We start from the raw sequence: 25,550 nt of genomic DNA on the forward strand, positions 1-25,550 counted from the left end.
TTCTTTTCTAATTGGGATAGTATGCTTTTAAAATAAATAGGTATTTCAAATGCTCTTAATTAGACTTCCATCCAGAGTGTTTTCCATTTGAAGTCTGCTGATTACTTCAGGCAAAGCTGGGCCCTGTTGAACCTGACACCTGCTGTAATTCAAGAGAAGGCTCCCAGACAGAGGAGCAAGAGGAATTGTGGAGAAGACATGCAGCCGTTTCCCACAGGCCCAGGACTGTCTGGGATTGGGGTGGGGAGGCGGTCAGAGAGGATGGAACATCTCTTGCTCTGACAGCCCCAGGAACTGACCAGTGTTTTCCAGTCATTGTTTCTAGTCACACAGCATCATGAAGACTGGAGAAGAGGCCACACGGCAGCCCTCAGATACAGGGTCTAAAGGCAGTCCTTAGAGATGCTGCCCCACCCAGTGACTTACTGGTGAGGCCCAAGGATCACCTTGGCACAGCTTCCCAACAGAGGTCCTTAAGACCTTCCCCAGCCCAGCCCTATGAGCTGGGGCCTCGGGGGAGTCCTGGCTGCTTCCTGAGAAGCAGTCAGGAGCATCTCAGCTCTGACTCCCTGCCTGCATCTCTGGCCATGGGAGGGCCAGCCTGGCATGTTGACCTGAGCTCTCAGCGCCAGGGTCAATGGTGGGAAGCTCAAGTTCTGGTCAGTGTGCCTCAGGCTTCCTTATTCCTTGTTTCTGATGCAACCAGCGGCTCTGTGACGTGTTCATTATTATTACTGAAACTAAACAACCCACCTTCCTAATAATCCAAATTACTGGAGTTCAGTAGGTCATCTCTCTGACTCTGGGGCTCTCCTCCATCTCCCCTCTAGAGGTCCTGGGTGTTGGAATTCTCTAACTTCAGGAGGTTCCAGGGGCCAGGCCATCTCAAGGGAACCCTTTGTTTGGAGTACATGAATTGCTTATTTAATCAGAGCACTCTAAGCACTTGGTCCCAGGCCAGCTGGAGAGGAAACAAGGTGGTCGTGCCCAAATACCTGCTCCACCAGCCTTTCCGGGAGCTGAACTCTCCCCCCAAGTGACTTCCTTGGGGCCCCTATCAAAAGGGGGGAGTTTTCTGCAGCTGTCCACTGCTTGAAAGGGGCCAAGTTCCTCTTAGAATATCACTGTTTTGGTTAGCGTTTGCATTATTAATGTATTAAGTGAGCCCATCATTGTTGGCAGTGAATAGCATGGGGGCTGAGAGCACCAGGTGTGTACTCAGAGACCTGGGTTCACATTCTAGTTTCGATGATTTCTAGCTATGTGACCCTGGGCAAGTCATTGAATCACCTGCATCCCAAAAAATGCACTTACTTCTAAGGACAGTCACAAGGCAGAAAGGAGGCCATGCACACACAGCAGTGCCCGGGGTGGTTCAGAAAACAGTGGTTCAGAAAACATGATTTCTTCATCACCCATGGTTGCTGTTAGGATTAGTTAGTAGCAGCTCTGGAAAGCTCAGAGTAGAGCCCTGAGGAGCTGGGACCTAGGGGTGAACTTAAGTTGGGGTGTGGGGTGGAAAGGTCAGGGGGATGAGGCAGCAGCTGGGAAGGTGGGGTGCCAGGCTGGAGAGCTGGGAGCAAGCACACAGGATGGAGGTAACTAGTCCGAGAGAGGAGGGACATCCAGAGGAAGCTTTACTGACAGCAAACCTTGCTTTCCTTAACCTTCTTGAGGGTTCTAGATGCATTTCTTTTTTTAATTAATTATTTTTATTAACATATCATGTATTATTTGCCCCAGGGGTACAGGTCTGTGAATCATCAGGCTTACACATTTCACAGCACTCACCATATCACATACCCTCCCCAATGTCTATAACCCAACCACCCTCTCCCTACTCCACTCCTCCCAGCAACCCTCAGTCTGTTTCGTGAGATTAAGACTCTCTTATGGTTTGTCTCCCTCCTGATCCTATCTTGTTTCATTCTTTCCTTTCCTACCTTCCAAACCCCTCACCCTGCCTCTCAAATTCCTCATAGCAGGGAGATCATATGATAATTGCCTTTCTCTGATTGACTTATTTTGCTTAGCATAATACCCTCCAGTTCTATCCATGACATTGCAAATGACAAGACTTCATTTCTTTTGATGGCTGCATAGTATTCCACTGTATATTTATATACCACATCTTATTTATCCATTCTAGATGGATTATCTTTTAGCTAGGTTTCCAAGACCACACAGCTTGTCTTACCTTCACCTTTTTCCTGCAGACTTCACTTTGTACCTACCTAGAGCTACCTGCTGCATATGTCGCTGGGTGATTTCTTCCTTCAGGCGACCTGTCAAAGACACAAAGGAAAACCATTAGTGAGTTTCCTGCAGGTTTGAGGAAGACTTTGCCTCCAAAGCATGTAAGCAAAAAAACAAAAACAAAAACAAAAACAAAGCAAAACCATCCAAACAAACAAAAAACCCCAAACAAACAAACAAACAAGGTAGAGTAAGGAAGATAAAAGTGGGCATAGCTTCCAAGAAGAGCCCTCCATGCACTGGATGGTGTTGGAAGAACAGGCTATGCTGGCTTCTTGGCACATCGATGCAAATACACATTTCACTTTTGGGTTCAATTCATCTTTGGGTTCAGTTACCATAGGCTGTCACTCTCAACATTTGTTGGGGTCCTAGTCTCCTCAGTAGTTCTATCTGTCTATTATTAATGAAAGGGGTGGCAGGATTGGATCTTGTAATAATGTACAGGGCTATTTTTAAATCTACTTTTTTTCTTTTAGGCTGTATGAAACTGTGTCAAGGAATAAAGATGGTGGTTTTAGAGGTCTAAGGTCTAAGGTCTAAAGGTCTAATATCTAAGGTCTAGAGGTCTAAGGTCTAAAACCTTAATATGAACACAGCAGTTGATCATTTACTATGAAAAATATATTATTCTAGGTTGCATTAATAAAGGTATAGTGTGCAGTTGAAGGGAGGTGATGGTGGTAGACCCGGCATATGTACTCTGTCATGGTCAGACCACAGTTGGCATTTGTTCTGGGAGTTTATTCTTCATAAGGAATACTAGTCAAATAGAAAATATTTATAGAAAATGGTTAGGGGTCTAAAACCATGCTATATGAGAAATATTTGAGGTAATTTGAGATGTTCAGATGGAGAAGGAAAGACTCGGAGGGAGAAGAGTCTCAGAGATAATGGCTGTCTTTAAAAATCTGAATGTTGTTGGGGTGTCTGGGTGGCTCAGTCAGTTAAGCATCTGCCTTTGGCACAGGTCATGTTCCAGGGTCCTGGGATTGAGCCCCACACCAGGCTCCCTGCTCTTTTCCTTCTCTCTCTGCCTTCCCCCCATACTCATGATTTTTCTCTCTCTCTCCCAAATAAATAAAATCTTAAAATCCAAACCTTGTCATCTGGATGAGAGAAGAGATTTATCTTTGTCCCACTGCTGAGGGCAGAAGTCAAGTTGAATAAAGACCAAGTAGGGGCTCCATATGAGGAAGAAACAGTTCACAACAAACACTGTCTCCACATGGATTGAGTTGTCTCTAACTGGACTACATTTCCTGGCAGAGCAGCGAGGGCCTTCCTGACAATGTTAGAGCACAGGCTGGGGGACAGTTTGTGGGGTGTGAGAGCAAGAACTCCTGCCCTGGGGAGGACTTGGGGTGAAGTGGCCTTCAGGCTTCCTCCATCTCTATGATATGGCTATGAATTCCTGCTGGACGGTGGAGTGAAGCATCCTCCCCCACCGGGGTTTGTTCATATCCAAGGGCTCAGAAGACTTGTTAAAATGTCAGTGCTGTCTGCATCACATGTCCCATTTGGGAGATGTGATCAGGCTCCTGGGGACCCTGAGAAAGCCTGGGAATTTCGCTGCTCCCTGGTCTAATGTATTCATTTCTTCACATGAGGTACATTCGACACCTCAAAGGTGATGACTGAACTGAGTTTTCAAAAGATTAGTAGACAATGAAGCAGTCACAGAAGACCCCATCACTCACAGAAAGTTTCTACAATACTATGACTGGGAGGCATGGCAGAAGTCATTCACTTTAAGGTCTCACTCAATTCAGGAGTCCCTGTTACTTATATGACTTGTATGTGTCCAGGCTGTTCCATTGATTAAACTGTATATAAGGAGTTATTGATATGATATTGACACCTGCTTCCCTGTAACTTCCAGATTTGGACCTGGTTGGTTCTCTGGAACAGCACAGAAGAAGGATCCTCTCTCACTGACAGTGAGGGTCTGAGGATGCCATGATTTCTTCACTTGGACTTGTCCTCTCTGGGTTAAATGTCACCTGTCCCTTTGATGAAGTCCCCTCTGTGAACTCACACACCTCCTGGCTGGCTCGCCAAAAATGATGAAGTCCCAGAACCTAAGTCAGGTTCGGTGGGGTGAGGAGGTTCGGAGCCGACGACTAAAGAAAGAATTCTTAAGACGTCATTGGTGCAAAATGGTGGTTTATTAAAGCACGGGGACAGGGCCCGTGGGCAGGCAGAGATGCGGCCGCCCTGGGTTGTGAAGGTGGGCATATTATATACCCCACGGTTGGGTAGGTGAGGACAAAGGGGTGTTCAGAAGGGCTATTGGGGCAAAGAATACTATCAGGATATTGAAGGCTTAGTTGTTATCGAGTAAAGACAATTGGAAGTCTGGTGGAATGTTCCATTCCTGCTATCAAGCATCCTTGTTAATAAGATTTAGGTTTAGGGACGCCTGGGTGGCTCAGTTGGTTAAGCAGCTGCCTTCGGCTCAGGTCATGATCCCGGCGTCCTGGGATCGAGTCCCACATCGGGCTCCTTGCTCGGCGGGGAGCCTGCTTCTCCATCTGCCTCTGCCTGCCATTCTGTCTGCCTGTGCTCGCTCTCCCTCTCTCTCTCTAATAAATAAATAAAATCTTTAAAAAAAATAAGATTTAGGTTTAGAAGAAATTTAACTTTATTTACTTTTCCTTCTACTTCCACCTCCTTCGGTTTTTATGGAGGGGAGGGTAACATTAGGCTTGAGGAACTGAGTTCTGTGTCTTTGGAGATTGGGCTATTGATAAGGTAACTTCTTTGTTGTAAATCTCAAGGATATTTGCAAACCAAGGGAGACTCCTACCTTGCAGGACTGTGATCTCTGCAAGTTAACTATTTATCGTTTTATGGCGGTCAGGGGTGCCTGAGGAATGCTACACATATGGAGGGGAGCAGATGAAAGGGGGGGGGGTGCAAGGCGCCAGCTTTTGCTTTGTCTTCAGCCAGCCTCTTGCTCCCTCATCACCTTCAGCTCCTGCCAGAGTGCAAGTCTGTGCCTTGCCTTTCATGTGTCCCCACTGGAGAGGACTGTGAAGAGAGGAATCCAGGAATTGGGCATATGCAGTATTGCACCCTGATTCGAAGTGGGGGAGAGTAAGAATTTAGGGAATGTATTGGATGGGGAGGGGGAGAGGTGGGAAGTGGCAATCTGGCCCATGGGTGAGAATTGGACCAGCCTGACGCCAACAGGAAAATGACCTGAAACCCAGGCCAGCCACAGCCACAGATGGGATCTTGTTCCCACTCTCAGCAATATGACCTTTATTGTCTGCATCAGTAGAGAGAAGAAGATGGGGGTGCAGGGTGGTGCTGGGCTGAGATTCCAGTCTATGTCCAACACCACTGAACTGAATTGTAAAGAAGCATAGCACATGTGTTTTTCAATAAAAGGAGGTAGTGCTGTGACAAATGCGACACACCATTTAGACACAGCCCTTGGTGGAGAGTAGGTCATTAAGGGCTTTCTTATGCTCACAGCAGGAACGGCAAATGCCGCTGTGGTGCCTGGTCTGGGTCCTGGGTATCTGGCATAGGCACCTGCCACCACAAGCCTCGTCTGTACCTGGCTACCTCCTTCCTGCTGACACTGGATGGGGACTTGCTCCTTTGGAGGACACACTGGGCTGCGTTCCTCGAGAAACTATCCCCCTGACATACTCCCGACAGCTTGTCCCCCTGACCATGGGCCTCCCCAGCAGTAGGTCTCCCCAACTACGTATCTCCCATGCTCATGCCTCACCCCTGTAGGTACTCAGTCTAGTGTGGCATGATTTCCCCTGCTCCCAGCAGAATGATCCACTGGGCTCCCTTCTGCAAATCCCGGGGAAGCAGGGTTAGAGATTCTCCAGAGGTCCCCAGCCTGGGAAGAGCTGCTCTGGTAAGTAAACAGCGGGATTTGCCCCTAGGACTGCCGGTTCTATCAACTCCGCAAACAGAAATATCTATTTCCAGAACAATGAGCCATCCTGACGGGATGGGTGGGTCTTTATAATGCTTTATAATGCCCCTATTGAGAAAGGTAGGTTTAAATTGTGCGTATGGATGTTCAATTTGGGTGACTCGGATAACATTGGCCTCCACATGGCGATCTTTGTTTCTGAGATGTTCCCAAACAAGCATCTAAAAATAGCCTTAGAGCTGATACCTAATTGCATTTTCTACCAGAGCCATTCTTCATGTGAAGATAACAGTCTCTGTAATCGGCTGGATCTTGCAGTTCCACAGGTTTTGGCAAAAGAAGGAGTTGAGGGGGAAAGCAGAATTCACTCAGCATGCGGCTTGCTGTCATTAGCATGGTGATAAATTTGCTGGTTTTGGCCGGGGTTCCTGGACACATCTCCATCCTGAGGTATGGAAAAGAGATGAAACGGAAACAGAGAACTCCCAGCCTGAGGCAGGACATGGTCAGGGAGGGAAGCTGGGGCGTGGTGGGGATGGGGGGGTGGGGGGAGTGGGGGGGTGGAGAGGGGAGGCTCGGCTGGTACGCAAATGGTGGTAATTAGTAATTTTGTCTCCACTACCTTACAACAGCTCATGCCAGAAACACATTCTCTTTCTGATTCACTGATGGCTGGAGTTAGGGTGTTAGCAGGGGGTGGAGGGGTACTTGGAACATGCATTCACCCACGGAGAGCGCCAGTGGAGATGCCTGGCCTTTGTAACTGCCACATGTTGGGTAGCGTGGTTTAGTGATTTTCTGTACCAAGTAGTTCATATGAAAAGTATTATCATCATAGTGAAGAAGCAACACTTATTATTATTATTATTATTTTTTACAATGATAGTCTTTTGGATACAACAATTTTCCTTACATTTCACATTTTATTTTGCATGCCTGGTAGTTTGAAGTTGGTCACCAAGGGAAAGCTGCTTGAGTGGGATCTGGAGCAAGCCCTTCACTTTGAACCCCACCCAGAATAGGGCCCTCAGGCAGGATGCTTGCACAATTTGTGTGATGTGGTGCCTTACTGAGGATGCTAATGTCACTACCAGGGAGTAAATATTTCTCGCTCATGAACTATATGTTAAGCACCATGTTCTAAGTGCTGTGGAATAAATAGACTAGTTAAGAAGTCTCTTCTAGGGTGCCTGGGTGGCTCAGTGGGTTAAGCCTCTGCCTTCAGCTCAGGTCATGATCTCAGGGTCCTGGGATCGAGCCCCACATCCGGCTCTCCACTCAGCAGGGAGCCTGCTTCCTCCTCTCTCTCTCTGCCTGCCTCTCTGCCTATTTGTGATCTCTGTCAAATAAATAAATAAAATCTTAAAAAAAAAAAAAAGTCTCCTCTAGTTTGAGAAAGTTAACCTGATACAGGGGACCATAAACAGGGCACCTGCATGTTCTTCCTGTTAAAAGCTGGACCCCTGGCAGACCTTGCTCTTCCTTCCTGGACGGTTTGTGTTCCTGCTGAGCCTGGGTTTGGCTCTTCAACACAGCACTTTGGGCAGCTATGTCTGATTGCTGGGAGTTGGCATTGAGATGAAGAGAACTTCTTTGCCATTTTGGTTAAACTAGAAGATAATTACAAACTTGTAGTTCTACAGATTTTAAGTTCAAATCCCAACTCTGTGACTTCTACTAGGGTACATTACTTAATATCTCTTAAACTCCATCTTATCACTTGAAAAATGGGTCACAGTAAAATAACTGGGATAATATCTGTTTTACCATCTCTCAAGACGTTTGGGAGGATGTCAGCATATGTGACACACCAGACTAGTTTTAGTCATGAAGGCACTTTCAGACATATGGAAAGATTATTATAGTTACAAGATGACTGGCCTGAAGGACAAGTGGTTAAATGTCAAATCAGTGGTAAACCTGAGTTTAGAGGAGGAAAGGTAGGTTAGCAGCATTAGGAGAGGCATCATCACTAATGGTGAGCCTTGGGTGGATTGTGAAGGGAGCAGAGATGTTAAGGTGAGGCTGGGGAAGGCATGGCAGTCAATGGCAATGGTGGGGGCCACAATGGTGGAGAAGGCCAGGCATGCCCTTGTTTGGGGTGGAGGTTGGAAGGGAGGGCTTGAATGGAGGAGTAGGGCTAGGGGGAGACTACAGTTCAGGGTCCAGGGTCATCCCTAAAGGGTCTGGACCCCAGTGAAAATCTGTTCTTCTATTTGACTCTACTACTACAGCAATTCAGTAAATCAAATTAAACTTCAGTAGCAGGATTGGGGTGTGGGAAGAGGACACAGAATTGTGTTGCCTGCCTGAGGGGCCTCTTTGAAAGGAAAGTCTAGTTTAGTGGGTATGAACTGAGAGTGTGGATTATAGCTATGACGTGGGATGCCAGTTTCTTTGTATTCTAACACAGAGGACTGTGATTCCAAAAAGGTTAGACTCCCCAAGACCATTTGTAAGGCTATTTGTAAAATTAATGGGCCCAGCATAAATTATGTGTATAATGCTTAGATGAATTTCCAACAAACAAGAGTATGCAAATCCTTTGAAGTCTTAAAATCAGGCACATTCATCTCCTTCTTGCTACTCTTTCATCAGGTTGTACCTAAACTTGTTTGGATAATTTGAAAATTAATTGAGGCAGGACCCACCTCTTCCCACCATAGCAATAGTGAAGAAAATAAAACAAGAGAATATTAAGGAGACTTTGCTGGATTAGCTTTCAAGACAGATTTCTGAAGATTTGAAGTGGGACAGAAATGAAGAATGGTTGGAGGAGCCCAAGATTTTGGCTGGCAGGGCTCCAGGTCCAGAAGCAAGAAGGTGACTAAAAGTGCATCTGGCAAGCAAGACACAGTCTGAAGCAGCAGGGTGGGGTGAGAGTCCCCCACCACCCAACCTGTGCCTGAAGGGGGACTGAGGAAAAAACGTGCTGCTAGATGTTGCCTAGGGCTATAGTTCATGTCCTACTGCAAGCCCAAGGAGGAAAATAGGGTACACCAGCAGCTACCCTCAGTTGCCCACCAAGTTGCCCACTGATAGTCTGTCTGCCCAGGTGGGCCACATCCCAACATTGCCATGGAGCAGTCACTCCCAATTGTCTTCCTCATGGGGGGCCTGGAGGTCTTGTCAGATAGAGAGGGATGAGAAAAAATGGACAAAGGGAAAGAGAGAGAAATAAAATGGGTTTCATTAAAAATGGACCTGGCCACAAAAATGCCAAAATGTATGAATAAATCTAATGCTAAAAAAAGATAGTAAAATTAATAGCTGGAACATGAATTCATTAGAGATGAAAGTAATTTTCTGGATAGACAGCTACAGACACTTATTGATGCAGAATTACAAAGGGTTGAATTAGTCTTATTCTTTAGTTAACAGCACATTATCCTTGTCAGTATGGATAAAGCCCTGTGTGTGTGTGTGACAGAGAGAGAGAGAGAGAGAGAGAGAGAGAGAATATGTATATATGTGTGTTTATCCCCATACCTTATGCCCCATCTGCAATTCCCCTACTGTTATGCCTCTAATAGGTGGCCATTCTGATTGGTTTGATACATACTCTTTTATCACATATATTCTTATAATTTGTGTTAAAGTTTTCTGTGAAGTTTTTAAGCTATGAAAGAAATACTGAGCTACAGATCTCATTGTGCTTCCCATTTATTTGCTAGCACTGTGTTTTTGACAACTACCCATTTTACTATATGCGCATCTAGTCCTCAGTTTCTAATTATTGCATACATTGCATAGTGCATTTTACTTCCCTTCTCTAAGGGTGGGACAACTGGATTGCTTCCCACTCCTGCTAACACCAGCAGTGCTGTGATGGCTATGCTGGAATATGAAGTCTTATAGGTCTGAGAGAGAAGCCCCTGCTGGGTCTCAGCAGATCCGTGTTAATTGGAGGTGTTGCCTCCATAATGATCATACCACTCTAGGCTCCTGAGACAGACTTCAAAGTAAGTATGATGAGAATACTCAAAGAGATTAGTGACAGCTTATGTTTTCTTTGAAAAGAATAAGAAATCATAGAACAAATAGGTATGAATAAGAATGAAACCAGAATAATAGACAGGAGAGATGTTTTGAAATGAAAAATAGAGTCATTGACCAACAACCAAGAACAATAGAGAGAATAAGGGAATAAACCCCAGACTGGACATAGCTTTTAAAAAGACATTTATTTATTTATTTATTTATTTATTTAGAGCACTAGTCAGGGGAGGGACAAAGGGTGAGGTAGGGGCAGAATCTCAAACAGGCCCCATGATGAGCATGGAGCCCAAGGGGGGGATTCACCTCACAACCCTGAGATCATGATCTCAGCCAAAACTAGGAGTTGGCTGCTTAACCAACTGAGCCACCCAGGCACCCCCAGATGTATTTTAAAGGTGAATTAGTTATTGGAAACATAATCTGGAAAAATTCATCCCACACCCACCCCAAACATGGAACAGAGGACAAAACAGAAAATGGGAAAAGACAGAAGTTTCAGAGGGGAGACTGAGAGGCCTCTTTATGTGTCTGACAAGAGCTCTAGAAGAATGTGGGGGGCATCTGAGTCGCTCAGTCAGTTAAACATCTGCCTTCAGCTCAGGTCATGATCTTGGGTTCCTAGGATTGAGCCCAGAGTCAGGCTTCCCTGCTCAGTGGGGAGTTTGCTTCTCCCTCTCCCTCCATCTCTCACTTGTTCTCACTTGCTCTCTCTCAACTAACTAACTAACTAACTAACTAACTAACTAAATCTTAGGGAAAAATAAGAGTTCTAGAAGAAAGGAAGTAGGTATGGTGAAGAAGAAGTACTGGAGGAGAGAGCAGGCATGCTTTTCCAGAACTGAAGAAAGATGGAAGCCATTGGGTTATAAGTGCACTCTGAGCATGTAGTAGTGCAAAGACACACAGATCCACACCTGGACACATCAGAGTGCCACTGCAGACGGTCAGGGAAGCAGAGCCACTGTTCCCAGCTTCCAGGGGACCTGTAACAGAACTCTTTAGGCAGCAGCCCACATCTCAACCATGACAATGGGTGCTGGGCCAATGGAGGGAAGTAACTGTCAACCTGAATTTTATACCTAGTCCAACTTTCATTCATAGGTGAGGGCACCATAAAGACATTTTCTGTCATAAGAGGACTGAGCATTTACCACCCACAGAGTACCACTCCCCAGAAAGGGTTCAAATGAACAGCAACCAGGCATGGAGGTGCAGTATATGGACTCTGGAGCCAAGTGCCCTAGTTTGCAGACCAGCTGGGCTACACTCTGCACCATTGTGAAAGCTACTGAATGGCCCTGTGCCTCATTTTCTCTTCTATGAAACAGGGTTACTACCAATATCCGGTGTGAGGACTGAATTAGGTCACCTATGCAATGTCTTTAGGAGAGTGCTTGGGATATAAGAACCAAATAAGTGTAAAAAGTTACTATGATGATCAGCAAGAAGAAAAATTAACACAGAGAAATATGTAGGAAAAAGAAACAGTGATGAGCATAACAAGAATAAGTAAGAATACTTAACTACTGACCACTACTAACCATAAAAGCCCTGTATGTGAGTGTGTGTGTGTGTGTGTGTGTGTGTGTGTGTGTGTATGAAAACTAAAACATGAAGCCATAATAATAAGATAGAGATACAGTGAGGGGATGTTCAAGCTACAGCCCTGGAGGTAGATGGTGGAGGGTATATTTGCAATAACTATAGGCATCGTTATAGTTACTTTTAAACTCTAGAAGAAAAAATACATACTCTAACAACCAAATCAATAGAGGATCAGGAAAAAGACAGCAGGGAGGACTGTAGGGAAGGAATGCCAAAATTTTGATGATTCAGTAGATCAGGGAAAGAGAAAAATGAAGCAAAGAAGACAATGGGGAAAAACGGTGTAAAAGATCCTGCATTTGATCAAACAATGGATATAGAACTCTGTGTGTGTGTGGCCATACACACATATGTGGCCTTATTAACATGGAAGCACTTTTATTTTTAATTAGTCAATTTTTAAGAGAAAGTGCACAAGGGGGTGGTGAGGCAGAAGGAGAGAGTAAATCTTAAGCAGGTTCTGCACTCAGCATGGAGCCTGACTCAGGGCTCGATCTTATGATCCTGAGATCATGACCTGAGCTGAAATCGAGGCAGGCACTCAAGGGGACACTCAACCCACTGAGACACCCAGGCCTCCCTGAGCATGGAGGTATCGTGAATGGGTCCCCATAAAGCTGTTACAATGAGTTACCCGAGTGTGGAGGATGAATTGGGTCAGAAAGGTGAGAGCCGAGAGAGATGAAAAACAAACAAACAAACTGCTATGAATAATATTATGATTTATGTAGAAGTCTGTTTTTGTGTATTTATAAAAAGAAATTAAAATTTAAAAAACCACTACAATTTGCTTCCTTAAAAGGGAATGGGATGTTCCTCCCGCATGTTGACAATTGTTTTTGGGTACTGTCCACACAGTGACACTCATCAGTCCTGTGTGCTGACTGAAGATGGTCACAGCCTGAGTCCCACCCACTGCCGGGCTGGGGGTGATGAGGAGTTCCAGCTTATCCTCAGAACTCTGTTCCAGGTTATCCTCCGCACACAGGACCATGTGCAAGAAAGGTGAGGATTGAAGGAGGATAGTCAGAGGAAACCCAGAACAGCGGCAACAACCCAAGGGATTTTGACAAGCTTAGGCTGGGGGAGGTCCCCGAGAAGCCTTCAACCCTCCCTGGGAGAGGGAGGACAGGTCTTTTCCTGGAGTCCCCGAAGAAAAAGGTTCAGTGACAGGGCACTGAGTGGGAGACCAGGAATGGTCTAAATGTTGGGCAAATGTTTTTAAGCCTTCTCATTCCAACATGACATTTCAATTTTCCAGATTCCAAGACTTTTCTTCCACTTGGTAACATTATTAAGTCACGGAGAGAGGAAAAAAAAAAAGCAGCTCATTCTTCATATCAGTAATTTCAAGGAAAACACATTGTAACCTGCCTTGATTTCCCCCCACCAGGATTTTCTCAAAAGCACCCCATCACCTTGGCCTTATCTTGCAGAGGAGGACATGCCCTGTAATTGATGAGCATTTCAGTTCAGGATGAAAACACCAGACTGCAGTCTGGGCTTCAACACAGCTCCTTTCTTATCAATAGGACAGTACATGATGATCACATTTTGGGGGAATGCTCTCATTTATAAAAAATGACCAAATTATACCATGTCTGGGAGACCTGATTCTTTTCCTGTGGGATGTTCATTCTGGTTACCCACGTAATCATAATAATCATACGAGATTAGCACATTCTGTCTGAAGCTTAGGCATTTGGCTATTGTATCCACTTAATTAAGCTAAGGAGCTTACTGGTATCACTATTCCAGTAGGTGATAATATTCCATAAACATACTTGGAGAATTAAGTAAATAAGCACATTTGTTAAAAGCTCAAATAAATGTGCAAGTAGGTAAGCAGAAGAAAAATTTTCAGCTCAGCAACCAGCATGAATTGTTAAATACTAAACATCTCAGGGAGCTGAGGGCTCATGATTGTGTTGGCTTCCATTCAAAAGATGTTACTTAGGTGCTTGGAAGTTCTTAGCTCAGCAAGGGAAAGATCTAATCACCTTTCAAGACCTGCCCTGGAGGAGTAGCATAGATCACAATCCTTCTTTCCATTTGAAGATGTGGCTCTGGTTGCCAAGGCTGCTATCTGGGGCAAGGAGAGGGTCCACGCAGCATGGCCTCTGACTTCCATCCCAAAGCTCCAGAGGTAGCCCATGGGACACACCCAGGGGACACACTCAGGGGACACTCCCAGAGGTACCTAGGCACATTCAAGCCTCTTCTGCTCCAGTGTGGGTGGAGCAGGTATATTCTACTTCTTAGTGCCCCCAGCCCACACAGGAGGATAGTTTGTACAAGCCCCTTATTAACTGTGGATATAGGGAGCAGGACTCATTTAGGAATATAAAGTAAAGCCCAGGCACTAAGGTGTTTGATTTGGCAGTGTGTTTAGTTTTCAGATGAATTAAAACATGAAATTTTTTTTAAACAAATGTAGGGATCCCCCATTCTAAACCTCTACCTTCTGATCATTACTCACCCTCAAATTCACTATTACTTACATTAATATCTGGGTCTTTCATATTCCCTCATAAAGTCAAAGATGATTGATTTCCGTAATTGGAAGTAAATGACTTTTTAATAAGCTTGCTTGAAATGCTGGTGGTAACAGTCTTGTTTTCAGAGCCTGGGATGATTCCTACCCTCATCCTTTTATTTTATTTTTCTTCCAGAAAATAAGCACCAGAAGTCTTCCTCTTTTTGTTTCTGTTATGGCTAAATATTCTCAAAGAGGAGAGGGGAAGAAAGAGAAAGGAAGAGACTTGCTGACCATCTTGCAGAGCATGCTTTACAGAAATGACATGGTTCAGGGAGAATATAGTTTTCCCTCCTTGAACTTGAGCTCTGCCTACATGAAGTGCTCTATTTCTGTCGAGATTTCTATCCCAGGTGCGCATTTGGGGGATAAGTGGAGAAGAAGGAAACCAAGGGACTTAGGACCAGAGAAAGGAGGAAAGCAGACAGCAAAACTGGAAGGGAGGTTTTGCGGAGAAGCTTTGGGAGAGATAAAGGAAGTTGAATGGTAAAGTCCACCTAGCCTGAGAACTACCTTCTTCATTCATCAGAATGGGTGAGGAGGGGGACTGGGGAGTTAGAAGGGGTGTGAGCAGGATCTATGGCACACGTTTTGATGCTGTGTCTCTGAGGAGTACTGCTCCAAGTGATAACAGCAGGCAGGGAACACTCAGAAGAAAAACAGACACAGAGAAGGAATTGCCATAATATGCAAAGATAAAAATAACTTACAAGCTTCATGTTGAAACTTCTGGGGAGAGAGATCCTGAAAAAATTTCAGTGTATTAAGGAATGATAAGTGGAAGTTAAATATACACAACCCATTATGACAAGTTGAAGATGAATTAGATGCTCTTATATGCTCTTTGGTGTCTTGGTTTTACTGTTTTGTTTTGTTGAATATACAAATACTGTAGGGCCTTTCATAAGTTTACTTGCAGACTCCATCTTGTTTTTCATATAAAGGCTTACTCCTTAATTACGGCTTTTCTTATCACAGGGGTGTTCTGGTCCCTCATGGTTGGGGATGGATGGACAACTGCACTCTACAAATCAGAAGACAAAGACAGTGTATATCCCAGGGTCCAGCAGTTGTTGGGAACTCTTATTTCATCAGAAGCTGTTTTCTCTTCAGCTCGTGGAGTGTATTGGTCATTAGCTGCCCCAGGGGACTAACAGGGGCCAGGACAGAAGACCTTCATATTCTTTGAACATGGGGAAGTTAAAATTTTCAGAATTAGGAGCAGTTTCTGCCTCTTGTGGGGGAGTCTAGATATCATTCTCAAGGCAAACAGTGCTGTTTGAGATAATCTAATCATTTAATGGACCATTTGAGGTCCCTACATATAAGGCTAAGCTCCACTATTCTTGGGGAAGATCTAAAAATGGGATAAGCCAAATGCAGGTGTTTCAGGGTAAGAGTTAGGTGTTCTATGTTCAGAAACACAATGGATCTGTGTTTCTTTAGCAGAACTGTGTTGGCACAGCTACAGAATTTTATCCCCCTCCTAAATCTCAATGTAGGTTGTCATATGCCTTAGAAGTACTGTTTGTGCATAGACCATGTGATGGCTCATTTTATGGGCCAACTTGGCTGAGGTATGCTGTCCAGATGTTTGGTCAAACATCAGTGTAGATGTTGCTTTTAGATATCAGCAGAGTTTGAATAAAGCAGACTACTCTCCATCATGTGGATGGGTCTCATCCAAAGTTTAAGAGGAAAAAGACCGAGGTTCTCTGGGAAAGAAGTACTTCCAGAATGCCTTGGGTCTTGAGTTGCAACAGCAACTCTTCCCTGGGTCTCCGGCCTACAGACTTAGCCTACAGATTTGCACAGCCTCACAATCACATGAGTAAATTTCTTAAAATAAATCAGTGTTTCGCCTCTCTCCCTCTCTCTCTTTCTACACACACACACACACACACACCTCTATTAGCTCTAAGTCTCTAAAGAACTCTGACTAATACAGGTGGCGTGAGTGTGTGTTCTTGTCCAAGCACTTGCTTTAGCGCTTTGGAAGCAGAAGACAGACCACAGTGGGATAAATGTCCAGGCCTATTCTGGTCCTCACCTTGCACATGAATGGTGTCTCTCATTTAGAAGCCTAACAACGATCATAAGACCAGGGGACAGACACAACTAGCGTTTAGTGAGTGGAATCTGGTCCTGTGCAGCCCACTAGGACTAGCCACTTGCTTGTGTCCTTTAAGACTGAATAGCCCAGATGTGGGGAAACCAAAGTGCTACGAACTATTTGTCAGGGCTCTGAGTCAAGGCAATGACCTAGAGAGAGTGAGTATGTAAAGAGGCAGTTGGGCCTGGAGGCCAAAGAGCCCAGAGCCACTGGGTGACTGCCCTCTAAGAGCCCCACTTCCAGAAGGAGACATTATCGCCTGTTCACTACTCTCTGTTAGCGCAAGCTCTGGTAAGGTCTTATAAAAGTCTGCCTGGCCTAGTCAAATGTGGTAGCCACGGAAGCAGGGTCCCCAGGGCTGGAGCAGTGGCCCACAGTGATGCTGGAGAGCAGGCCCAGCATATAGCAGTCCCTGCAGTGCGTGGAAAGGTGAGGAAGCCAGGGAAGACGAGAGATCCTAGGCAAGTACCTGGGCATGAGCATTCAAGAGGCCATCCTTGGAGACCCTCTCAGGATCAGTTTGGGGACTTGTTTTGAGACAAGTGGACTAATTTTTAGCAAGAAAGCTTCAGAGACTTCAACCTTAATAATTTGGGAATAAAAAGGAGACACAGCCTTGTTGGGCCATCACTGGCTGGTGAGGCCAGGGGTACACGAGACTCACTGGGAGGGGTGTCCTCTGATGATATCCCCTCCAGAAATGAGAATGGAAGCCTTCTAAGGGCAAGTGAGATGTAAGAAGGCCATGTGAAAAGGACAGAGTCTTCCAGATATGGCTGGATGACTCCATTCCTAACCAGTGCCAGTCGGCACTCCCTGACTGCTGAAGAAATGAGATCTGGTTAAATTTGTTCTTTTTCACCCTCCTTAAAAATATCAGAAGCTTATATTTTGCAGATGGCTTTATGCTGGCCATGCTGGCCAGGCTTGGTGAGGTCCAAAACAAACACACCTGACCTACATTTGGTCAGCATTGGGAGGCCCAAGGAGGCCAAGGAATTAACAGAAGAATTCAAGGATTGTTCCTTATCCTGAAAGTCCTCAACTTGAAATAGCTCTTGCTCTGGAGGACTTGGGTGAATGTGTGGCAAGGAGAGGGGGCAGGGCTGTGGGAGAGAAGCTTGTGAATCCATTCAGGTTCATATAAAAGGATTTTGATGCTGATCTGTCATGGAAACAGATCTGACTCCTTCTTCATGGGGATGAATATAATCTTTTTACTTCATAGTCAAGGGTGTAATGAAGAGTGAATATGGGTGACATGCAATTTTTGGTGGGAACTTTGGTCTGGGCCTGAGGATATTGTCTACTGCAGACAATATATTTGAGGTAATAATTTTCGGTACCCAGAATCACAGAAATCTGTTTTCTATAGAAGACATGTTAGCAGACTAACGTGAATGATCCCCTGGGGGTTGTTATTTTAACAATTAGGGGGCGTTTAGTGGAATTGGTGGTCTTTACCTGGATCTCAGGAACTCACCAACTATGCCAATACAACAGATGAATGATGGTTGAGTTAAGATCTTTCATGTACTGCAGGAAACAGCAAAGCATCTGGCTGGCAAACAGGCACCCTAATTTCCTAACAGTGTGATATTATCAATACTGACAGGACTTCTAGGAAGCCCTCAAGGAGTGTCTGAGGCCTTCCTGCAGTTTCCCAATCCACTTCCGTGCTCCTCCATCCAGCCTGCATAACCCTGATCACAGTTTTTTCTGTCTTCCCTTGACCATTGGAGTCGTGGAGACCCCCTGTCTTAACATGCAGTGGAAGGAAGGCAGTGATGTGCAGCTATGGCAGTAGAAGTCACTTTGACCTACCCTTGCAGAGGTGGACACCGGCTGGGGGCATGAAGGACCAAGCCATTTCAAGGACTCATCTCTTCCAGGAGCAGACCCCAGGACAAGTAGCTTATTTGGAAAGTGAGCCTTGGACAAATGGATAAGAAAGAGGGGAAGTGAGACAGGGAGGGAGAGCAGTGAAGGGAGCAGTAGGAGCCCAGCTGTCAAGTATGGGCAATGCAGCTCAATCGCACTGGGCGCCTCTGGGGGACAGTGCAGGACCCACATCTCCAAGTTGTCCCTCCTGGGTCCTGAGGGGGGCGGGGTGGGGGAGGTGTTAATTCCCTGGCTCTAGTCTTTTCTAGATGGGCAGGGAATGCTCTTAGGAAGACAGGAAGGTGCTAGCAGATGAAACCACGCTAGTGTACACACATTGTACCCAAGGGCATATGGGTTAGGCTCTGACAGCATCTGGTCTAGCCTTTATTTCTCCTTCTTCATCCTCCTTGGCTGAGAAAGACCAGTACCTCCTGCTGTTAGTATAGTTTCTTACAAACAGAGCTAATTCTCTGGCAACCAAGCCAACCAATCGAGGAGTGACAGGTAAAAGAAATGAACTATTCTAGCCAGTCCATTGCCCGATTCCTTATAGGCCTGGCTAGTATTTTGGGGCCAAGTTTATTTTCTGACCTGGCAGATAGGAATGCCTGTAGCAGCCACTTGTTTTCTACTGACCAGATTTTAATAGAAACCAGATGTCCATGGGTGCTGGGGTGGCCCAGTCAGTTAAGTGTTGGCCTCTTGATTTCAGCTCAGGTCATGATCTCAGGGAGGTGAGATTGAACGCAGAGTTAGGTTCTGTGCTCAGCAAGGAGTCTGCTTCTCTCTCTCTCTCTCTCTCTCCCTCTGCCCCACCCCCATTCTCTCTCTCTCTCTCAATCAAACAAATAAACAAATCTTTAAAAATTTACTCATTTTCCAAGTATGAAATTTGGAGGGTTTATATTATTTATTTATTATATTCTGAATATAGGTCTTTTATCAGATACGGCACTTGAAAATATTTTCTCCCAGCCTGTCACTTGTCTTTTCATGCTCTCAACAGCATCTCTCATGGATCAAAAGCTTTAATGATGATAACCGCAGTATAGCACCTTTTTTTCTTTTGTGGACTGTACTTTTGGTATATCTAAGAACCCTAGTCATGAAGAGCTTCTCTAATATTTTCTTCCAAAATTTTGTCGTTTTACATTTTACATTTGGATCTTTAATCTATTCTGGCTTAATTTTTCTAAGTGCTATAAGAACATAGTTTTGTTTTGCATCTGGATGTCCAATTGTACTAATACTGGTTGTCAAAAATGTGATTCTTCCCTCTTGCACTGACACCTTTACTGAAAAGTCAATGGACCTTCAATGTGTGGGTCAGTTGTTCAGTTTTTGTATTTTCTTTTTTTTAAATTTATTTTTTATTTATTTTCAGCATAACAGTATTCCTTGTTTTTGTACCACACCCAGTACTCCATGCAATCTGTGCCCTCTCTAATATCCACCACCTGGTTCCCCCAACCTCCCACCCCCCCACCACATAAAACCCCTCAGATTGTTTTTCAGAGTCCATAGTCTCTCCTGGTTCACCTCCCCTTCCAATTTCCCCCAACTCCCTTCTCCTAACTCCCCATGTCCTCCATGCTATTTGTTATGCTCCACAAATAAGTGAAACCGTATGATAATTGACTCTCTCTGCTTGACTTATTTCACTCAGCATAATCTCCTCCAGTCCCGTCTATGTTGCTACAAAAGTTGGGTATTCATCCTTTCTGATGGAGGCATAATACTCCATAGTGTATATGGACCACATCTTCCTTATCCATTCATCCATTGAAGGGCATCTTGGTTCTTTCTACAGTTTGGTGACCGTGGCCATTGCTGCTATAAACATTGGGGTACAGATGGCCCTTCTTTTCACTACATCTGTATCTTTGGGGTAAATACCCAGTGGTGCAACGGCAGGGTCATAGGGAAGTTCTATTTTTAGTTTCTTGAGGAATCTCCACACTGTTCTCCAAAGAGGCTGCACCAACTTGCATTCCCACCAACAGTGGAAGAGGGTTCCCCTTTCTCCACATCCCCTCCAACACATATTGTTTCCTGTCTTGCTAATTTTGGCCATTCTTACTGGTGTAAGATGATATCTCAAGGTGGTTTTAATTTGAATATCCCTGATGGCTAGTGATGATGAACATTTTTTCATGTGTCTGATGAACTTGAAAGAAGTTGCTGTGGCTGATATCGAAGAGATTACTGCCAGTTTTTGTATTTTCTAACCTGTCCCATTGATCTGCATGTTAATCTTTTTGCCAATGTCAAAATTGTCTTGATTACAGCAGCTTCTCAAAGTCTCTAACTTGGGTAGTGCAGCAATACTCTTTTATAAGATTGTTCTGGCTATTCTAATTCCATTGCCTTTTCATATAAATATTAGAATCACCTTTTTTGTAACTACAAACAGTTCACTCCGATTTTATTAGAATTGTATTAAATCTAAAGATAAGTTAAGGAGAACTGACATATTTTCTTTTCTTTTTTTCTTTTTATTTTTTTAATTTTCAGCACAACAGTATTCCTTGTTTTTGCACCACACCCAGTGCTCCATGCAATCTGTGCCCTCTCTAATATCCGTCACCTGGTTCCCCCAAACTCCCACCCCCCCCACCACTTCAAACTCCTCACTATTTTTCAGAGACCATAGTCTCTCATGGTTCACCTCCCCTTCCAATTTCCCCCAACTCCCTTCTCCTCTCTAACTCCCCTTGTCCTCCATGTTATTTGTTATGCTCCACAAATAAGTGAAACCATATGATAATTGACTCTCTCTGACATCTTTTCTATATTGATTCTTCTAATTTATGAATACATCATGTCTCCATTTAGTTAGTTTTTTTTTGATTCCTTTCATTAGAGTTTGGTAGTTTTCCTTCCATATGTTTTACTAGTTTTATACCTATTTCTTTAGTTTTCAACCTCTATAATCATGTACTAATTAATATATGTTATATAACTATGTATTTTAAGGTATGAAATGATAAATATTTGGTTTTGGTTGTCAATTATTTGTGATTTGTATATAGAGTATAATTAACTTTTTAAAAAGAGATTTTATTTATTTATTTGGCAGAAAAAGGAATTACAAGTAGGCAGAGAGGCAGGCAGAGAGAGAGGAGGAAGCAGGCTCCCTGCTGAGCAGAGAACCAGATGCAGGGCTTGATCCCAGGACCTTGAGACCAAGACAGAGAAGCTTAACCCACTGAGCCACCCAGGCACTCTAGAGTATAATTAACTTTTGTGCATAAACCTTGGATCATGCAACCTTGCTAAACTCTATTGCTTCTAGGCAGTCTTATAGATTCTTGGAATTATCTAAATAGACAAATATGTCACATGTGAATAGGGACAGTTTCATTGTTTCTTTACAAATTTTATGCCTTTTTAATATTTTTCTTATTTAGTTGCACTGGCTAGAACTTTTGGTATTAAATTAAATTTTGGTGTTAAATGGGCATGATCTCAATTGCTGCCAATTTTAGAGTGTTAAGACATCCACCAGTAAGTATGATGCTAGCCATGAGTTTCTCAAGAGTTGCCCTTCATCAGACTTAGGAAGGTCCCTTCTATTTCTAGTTTCCTAGAGTTTTTGTTGTTAATGAATGTTAAATTTTATCAAATATTTTTCTGCTTCAATTGGTATGATCATGTGTTTTTCCTTGGCTTGTTAATATGGTGTGTTATATGGATTGATTTTTGAATACATCAAAATTGTTTTCCTGAGGTAAACCTCATTTAGCTGTAGTACGCCATTCTTTTTATACATTGCTGGATTTTATATGCTGGTATTTTAAATGTATGTTTATAGAGGATATTAGTCTATAGTTTTATGGTGATGTCTTTGTCTGATTTGGCATTAATACTGTCCTCATAAAATGTGTTGGGAAATGTTCCTTCTTGTATTTTCTCGAAAAGGTTGTGTGGAATTGTATTATTTATTTTTTAAATGTATGACAGAATTCTATAGTGAGACAATCTGGGCTACGAAATTTCTTTTTGGAAGACTTTTAACTACGAATTCAATTTTTAAAATAGATACAGAAGCATTTAGGGTATCTAATTCTCCTTGTGTGAGTTTTGGTAGTTTGCGGCTTTCAAGGAATTTGTCCATCTTATCTGAATTGTGAAGTTTGTATATTGTTTGTGATGTTCCCTTATCCTTTCAATAATGTAATGATATCCCTCCTTCATTCTTGTTATTGGTTATTTATGTCTTTTTCTTTGTCAATCTAGGTAGATATTTATCAATGTTACTGATGTTTGATCAAAGAACCAGTTTTGGTTTCATTGATTTTCTTAATTTTCTTTTTCATTGATTTTTGCTCTTATTTTATTTCCTTCCTTCTGCTTGCTTTTGAATTATTTTGTTCTAGTTTCTTAAGGTGGTAGCTAAGGTTGTTGATTTAGACCTTTTTTTTTTTGCCAATAATATATGTATTTAATGCTATAAATTTCCTCCAAAGTACTGATTCAACTAAACTCAGAAATTTCTATGTGTTTTATATTCATTTTCCATCACTTGAAAATATTTCCAATTTCTCTTGAGAATTTCTTCTTGATTCATAGGGGCTTTGAGGGGAGCGTATTGTTTAATTTCCAAGTTTTCAGAAACCTTCCATTATCTTCTGTTATTGATTTCTAGTTTAATTCCATTACTTTAAGAGAATATCTATTGTATTATTTCATTCATTTAAATTTTTTAATGTTTGTTTTATAACCTAGACTGTGGTCTCTCTTGGTGAATACTTTATGCACACCTGAAAACAATATATATTGTATTATTTTTGGGTAGAGTGTTCCATAAATGTCACTTAGATATTGGTTGACCAAGCTGTTCAGTTCTTCTATATCCTTGTTAATTTGAAGTCTATTTGTTCTGTTGATTACTGAGAGAAGAGTATTGACATTTCCAACTATAACTGAATTAATCCAACTCTCCTTTCAGCTGTATCAGTTTTTGTTTCATGTATTTTGAAGTTCTGTTTTTAAATATATATGTGTTTGGGATTGCTAGGACTTCTTGGTGAATTGCTTCTTTTATCCTACGTCATGTTCTTTTTTTAAAAAAAATTTTTATTTTTTAAATTTCTTTTCAGTGTAACAGAATTCATTGTTTATGTACCACACCCAGTGCTCCATGCAATATGTGCCCTCCATAATACCCACCACCAGGCTCACCCAACCTCCCACCCCTGCCACTTCAAAACCTTCAGATTGTTTTTCAGAGTCCATAGTCTCTCATGGTTCATCTCCTCCAATTTCCCTCAACTCCCTTCTCCTCTCTATCTCCCCATGTCCTCCGTGTTATTTCTTATGCTCCACAAATAAGTGAAACCATATGATAATTGACTCTCTCTGCATTACTTATTTCATTCAGCATAATCTCTTCCAGTCCCGTCCATGTTGATACAAAAGTTGAGTATTCATCCTTTCTGATGGAGGCATAATACTCCATAGTGTATATGGACCACATCTTCCTTATCCGTTCATCTGCTGAAGGGCATCTTGGTTCTTTCCACAGTTTGGCGACCATGGCCATTGTTGCTATGAAATTTGGGGGTACAGATGGCCCTTCTTTTCAGTACATCTGTATCTTTGGGGTAAATACCCGGTAGTGCAATGGCAGGGTAATAGGGAAGTTCTATTTTTTATTTCGTAAGGAATCTCCACACTGTTCTCCAAAGTGGCTGCACCAATTTGCATTCCCACAAACAGTGCAACACAGTTCCCCTTTCTCTACATCCTCTCCAACACACGTTGTTTCCTGTCTTGCTAATTTTGGCCATTCTAACTGGTGTAAGGTGGTAGGTCAATGTGGTTTTAATCTGAATCTCCCTAATGGCTAGTGATGATGAACATTTTTTCATGTGTCCGATAGCCATTTGTATGTCTTCCTTGGAGAAGTGTCCTTTTTATCTTTGTAATTAATTCTGAGTAATTTCCTTGCTTCACATTTGATATGATTTTAATATAGCCATGCAATATTTCTTTTAAATAGTGTTTTCATGCCATATACATTTCCATCCTTTAATCTATCTCCTATTATATTTAAAATAGGTTTCTTGTAAATAGCATATGGTTGGATCTTTTTTAAAAATAGATTTTGCCAATTTCTCCCTTTCAGTTGGTATGTTCAGGCTGTTTATATTCAATGTAACTACTGACATGTTTAGATTTAGGTACTCCATTTTCTTGTTCTTTGTTTGTTCTTTCTGTTTTTCATTCTCTCTTCCCTTTCTTACCTAATTTTAATCTGAGTGTTTTTGAATTCCATCTTAATTTATTGATTCAATGTTTTATTATATTTCTTTGAATACTTTTTTAAGTGACTGGTTAGGGGTCACAATATAGTTACTTCATTTTTCAAAGTATACATAGAATTAATACTTTACCACTTTGAGTGGGATTTGTAGAAACCTTATCAACAGCAAGAAGCAGTGAATCTCTGGTATGCTAAGGTTCTATACATATAAAAGGGGTGAGGCACTGCAGTGACAAAACAAGCTGCAAAATGATGGATTAAACAAAACTGTTGCATGGGGAGATTTCCCAGAGAGACTTTGAGTAAGTTAGTGTACAGTATGACTCTTTAATGGGGAGGGTAGACTATTTAGCATCTCTCAAGCTTTCTGATCAGAGAAGCCCTGGCTTATGGATTTTCCCCAGGACTATGCTTTACAGAAGGCTGCCTTCTATGTGGGTAGGTGCTCCATATTTTTTTAACTGAATTGACAAAGGATAAGTCTTACCCCTTTCATTTGATATTTAAGGACAGCCTATTTCTCCTTGTTTTTTTCTTTTCCATATTAACTATTCTCTTTAGACTTTCTTCCTCTGTAATTATTACCATCCTTTCTTATCATTGCCTTATTAAGTCTTTCTGCCTTCCACACTGTAAAAACTGGGAAGGCAGTTTCACTACTTATCCCCATGAGCTCTCTCTTTTGGGTATATTCATGAACAACCTTGAAGAACTGGGTATCCAGAATGAACCTGCCATGTCAGAGGTGATCCAACCAAGGCAACCCAATGGGTGACAATGTCACTACTGCCGTGCTTTGGACACTGACTTTCTCATCTGCCCAGGATCATTTGGCTTTGTGGGCAGCCATCACATGATCCTACTGACTCACACAAAGCTAGCAGCCAACTGGGATCTCTGGCCCTTCTATATAGGGAGCTGATTCTCCTGATACTCCTGATACATCTCCCTACTTTTGCCATTTTCTTTTTGTTTGTTTGCATGT

The 25,550-nt window shown here is 42.9% G+C and overlaps 1 protein-coding gene across 5 annotated transcripts in view; it reads right to left on the reverse strand.

The window, feature by feature from the left end:
* The window catches only part of KIF6 (kinesin family member 6), a 505,895-nt gene that overhangs the window by 39,454 nt on the left and 440,891 nt on the right, over positions 1 to 25,550 (reverse strand). For all 5 annotated transcript variants that reach the window (XM_032339835.1, XM_032339836.1, XM_032339834.1 and 2 more), the window contains one exon: positions 2,235 to 2,285. In XM_032339835.1, the coding sequence (XP_032195726.1) occupies positions 2,235 to 2,285 (51 nt within the window). The remainder of the gene's footprint in view (positions 1 to 2,234; positions 2,286 to 25,550) is intronic.

This window comes from Mustela erminea, chromosome 4, assembly GCF_009829155.1.
Source record: "Mustela erminea isolate mMusErm1 chromosome 4, mMusErm1.Pri, whole genome shotgun sequence".
Lineage (NCBI taxonomy): Eukaryota > Metazoa > Chordata > Mammalia > Carnivora > Mustelidae > Mustela > Mustela erminea.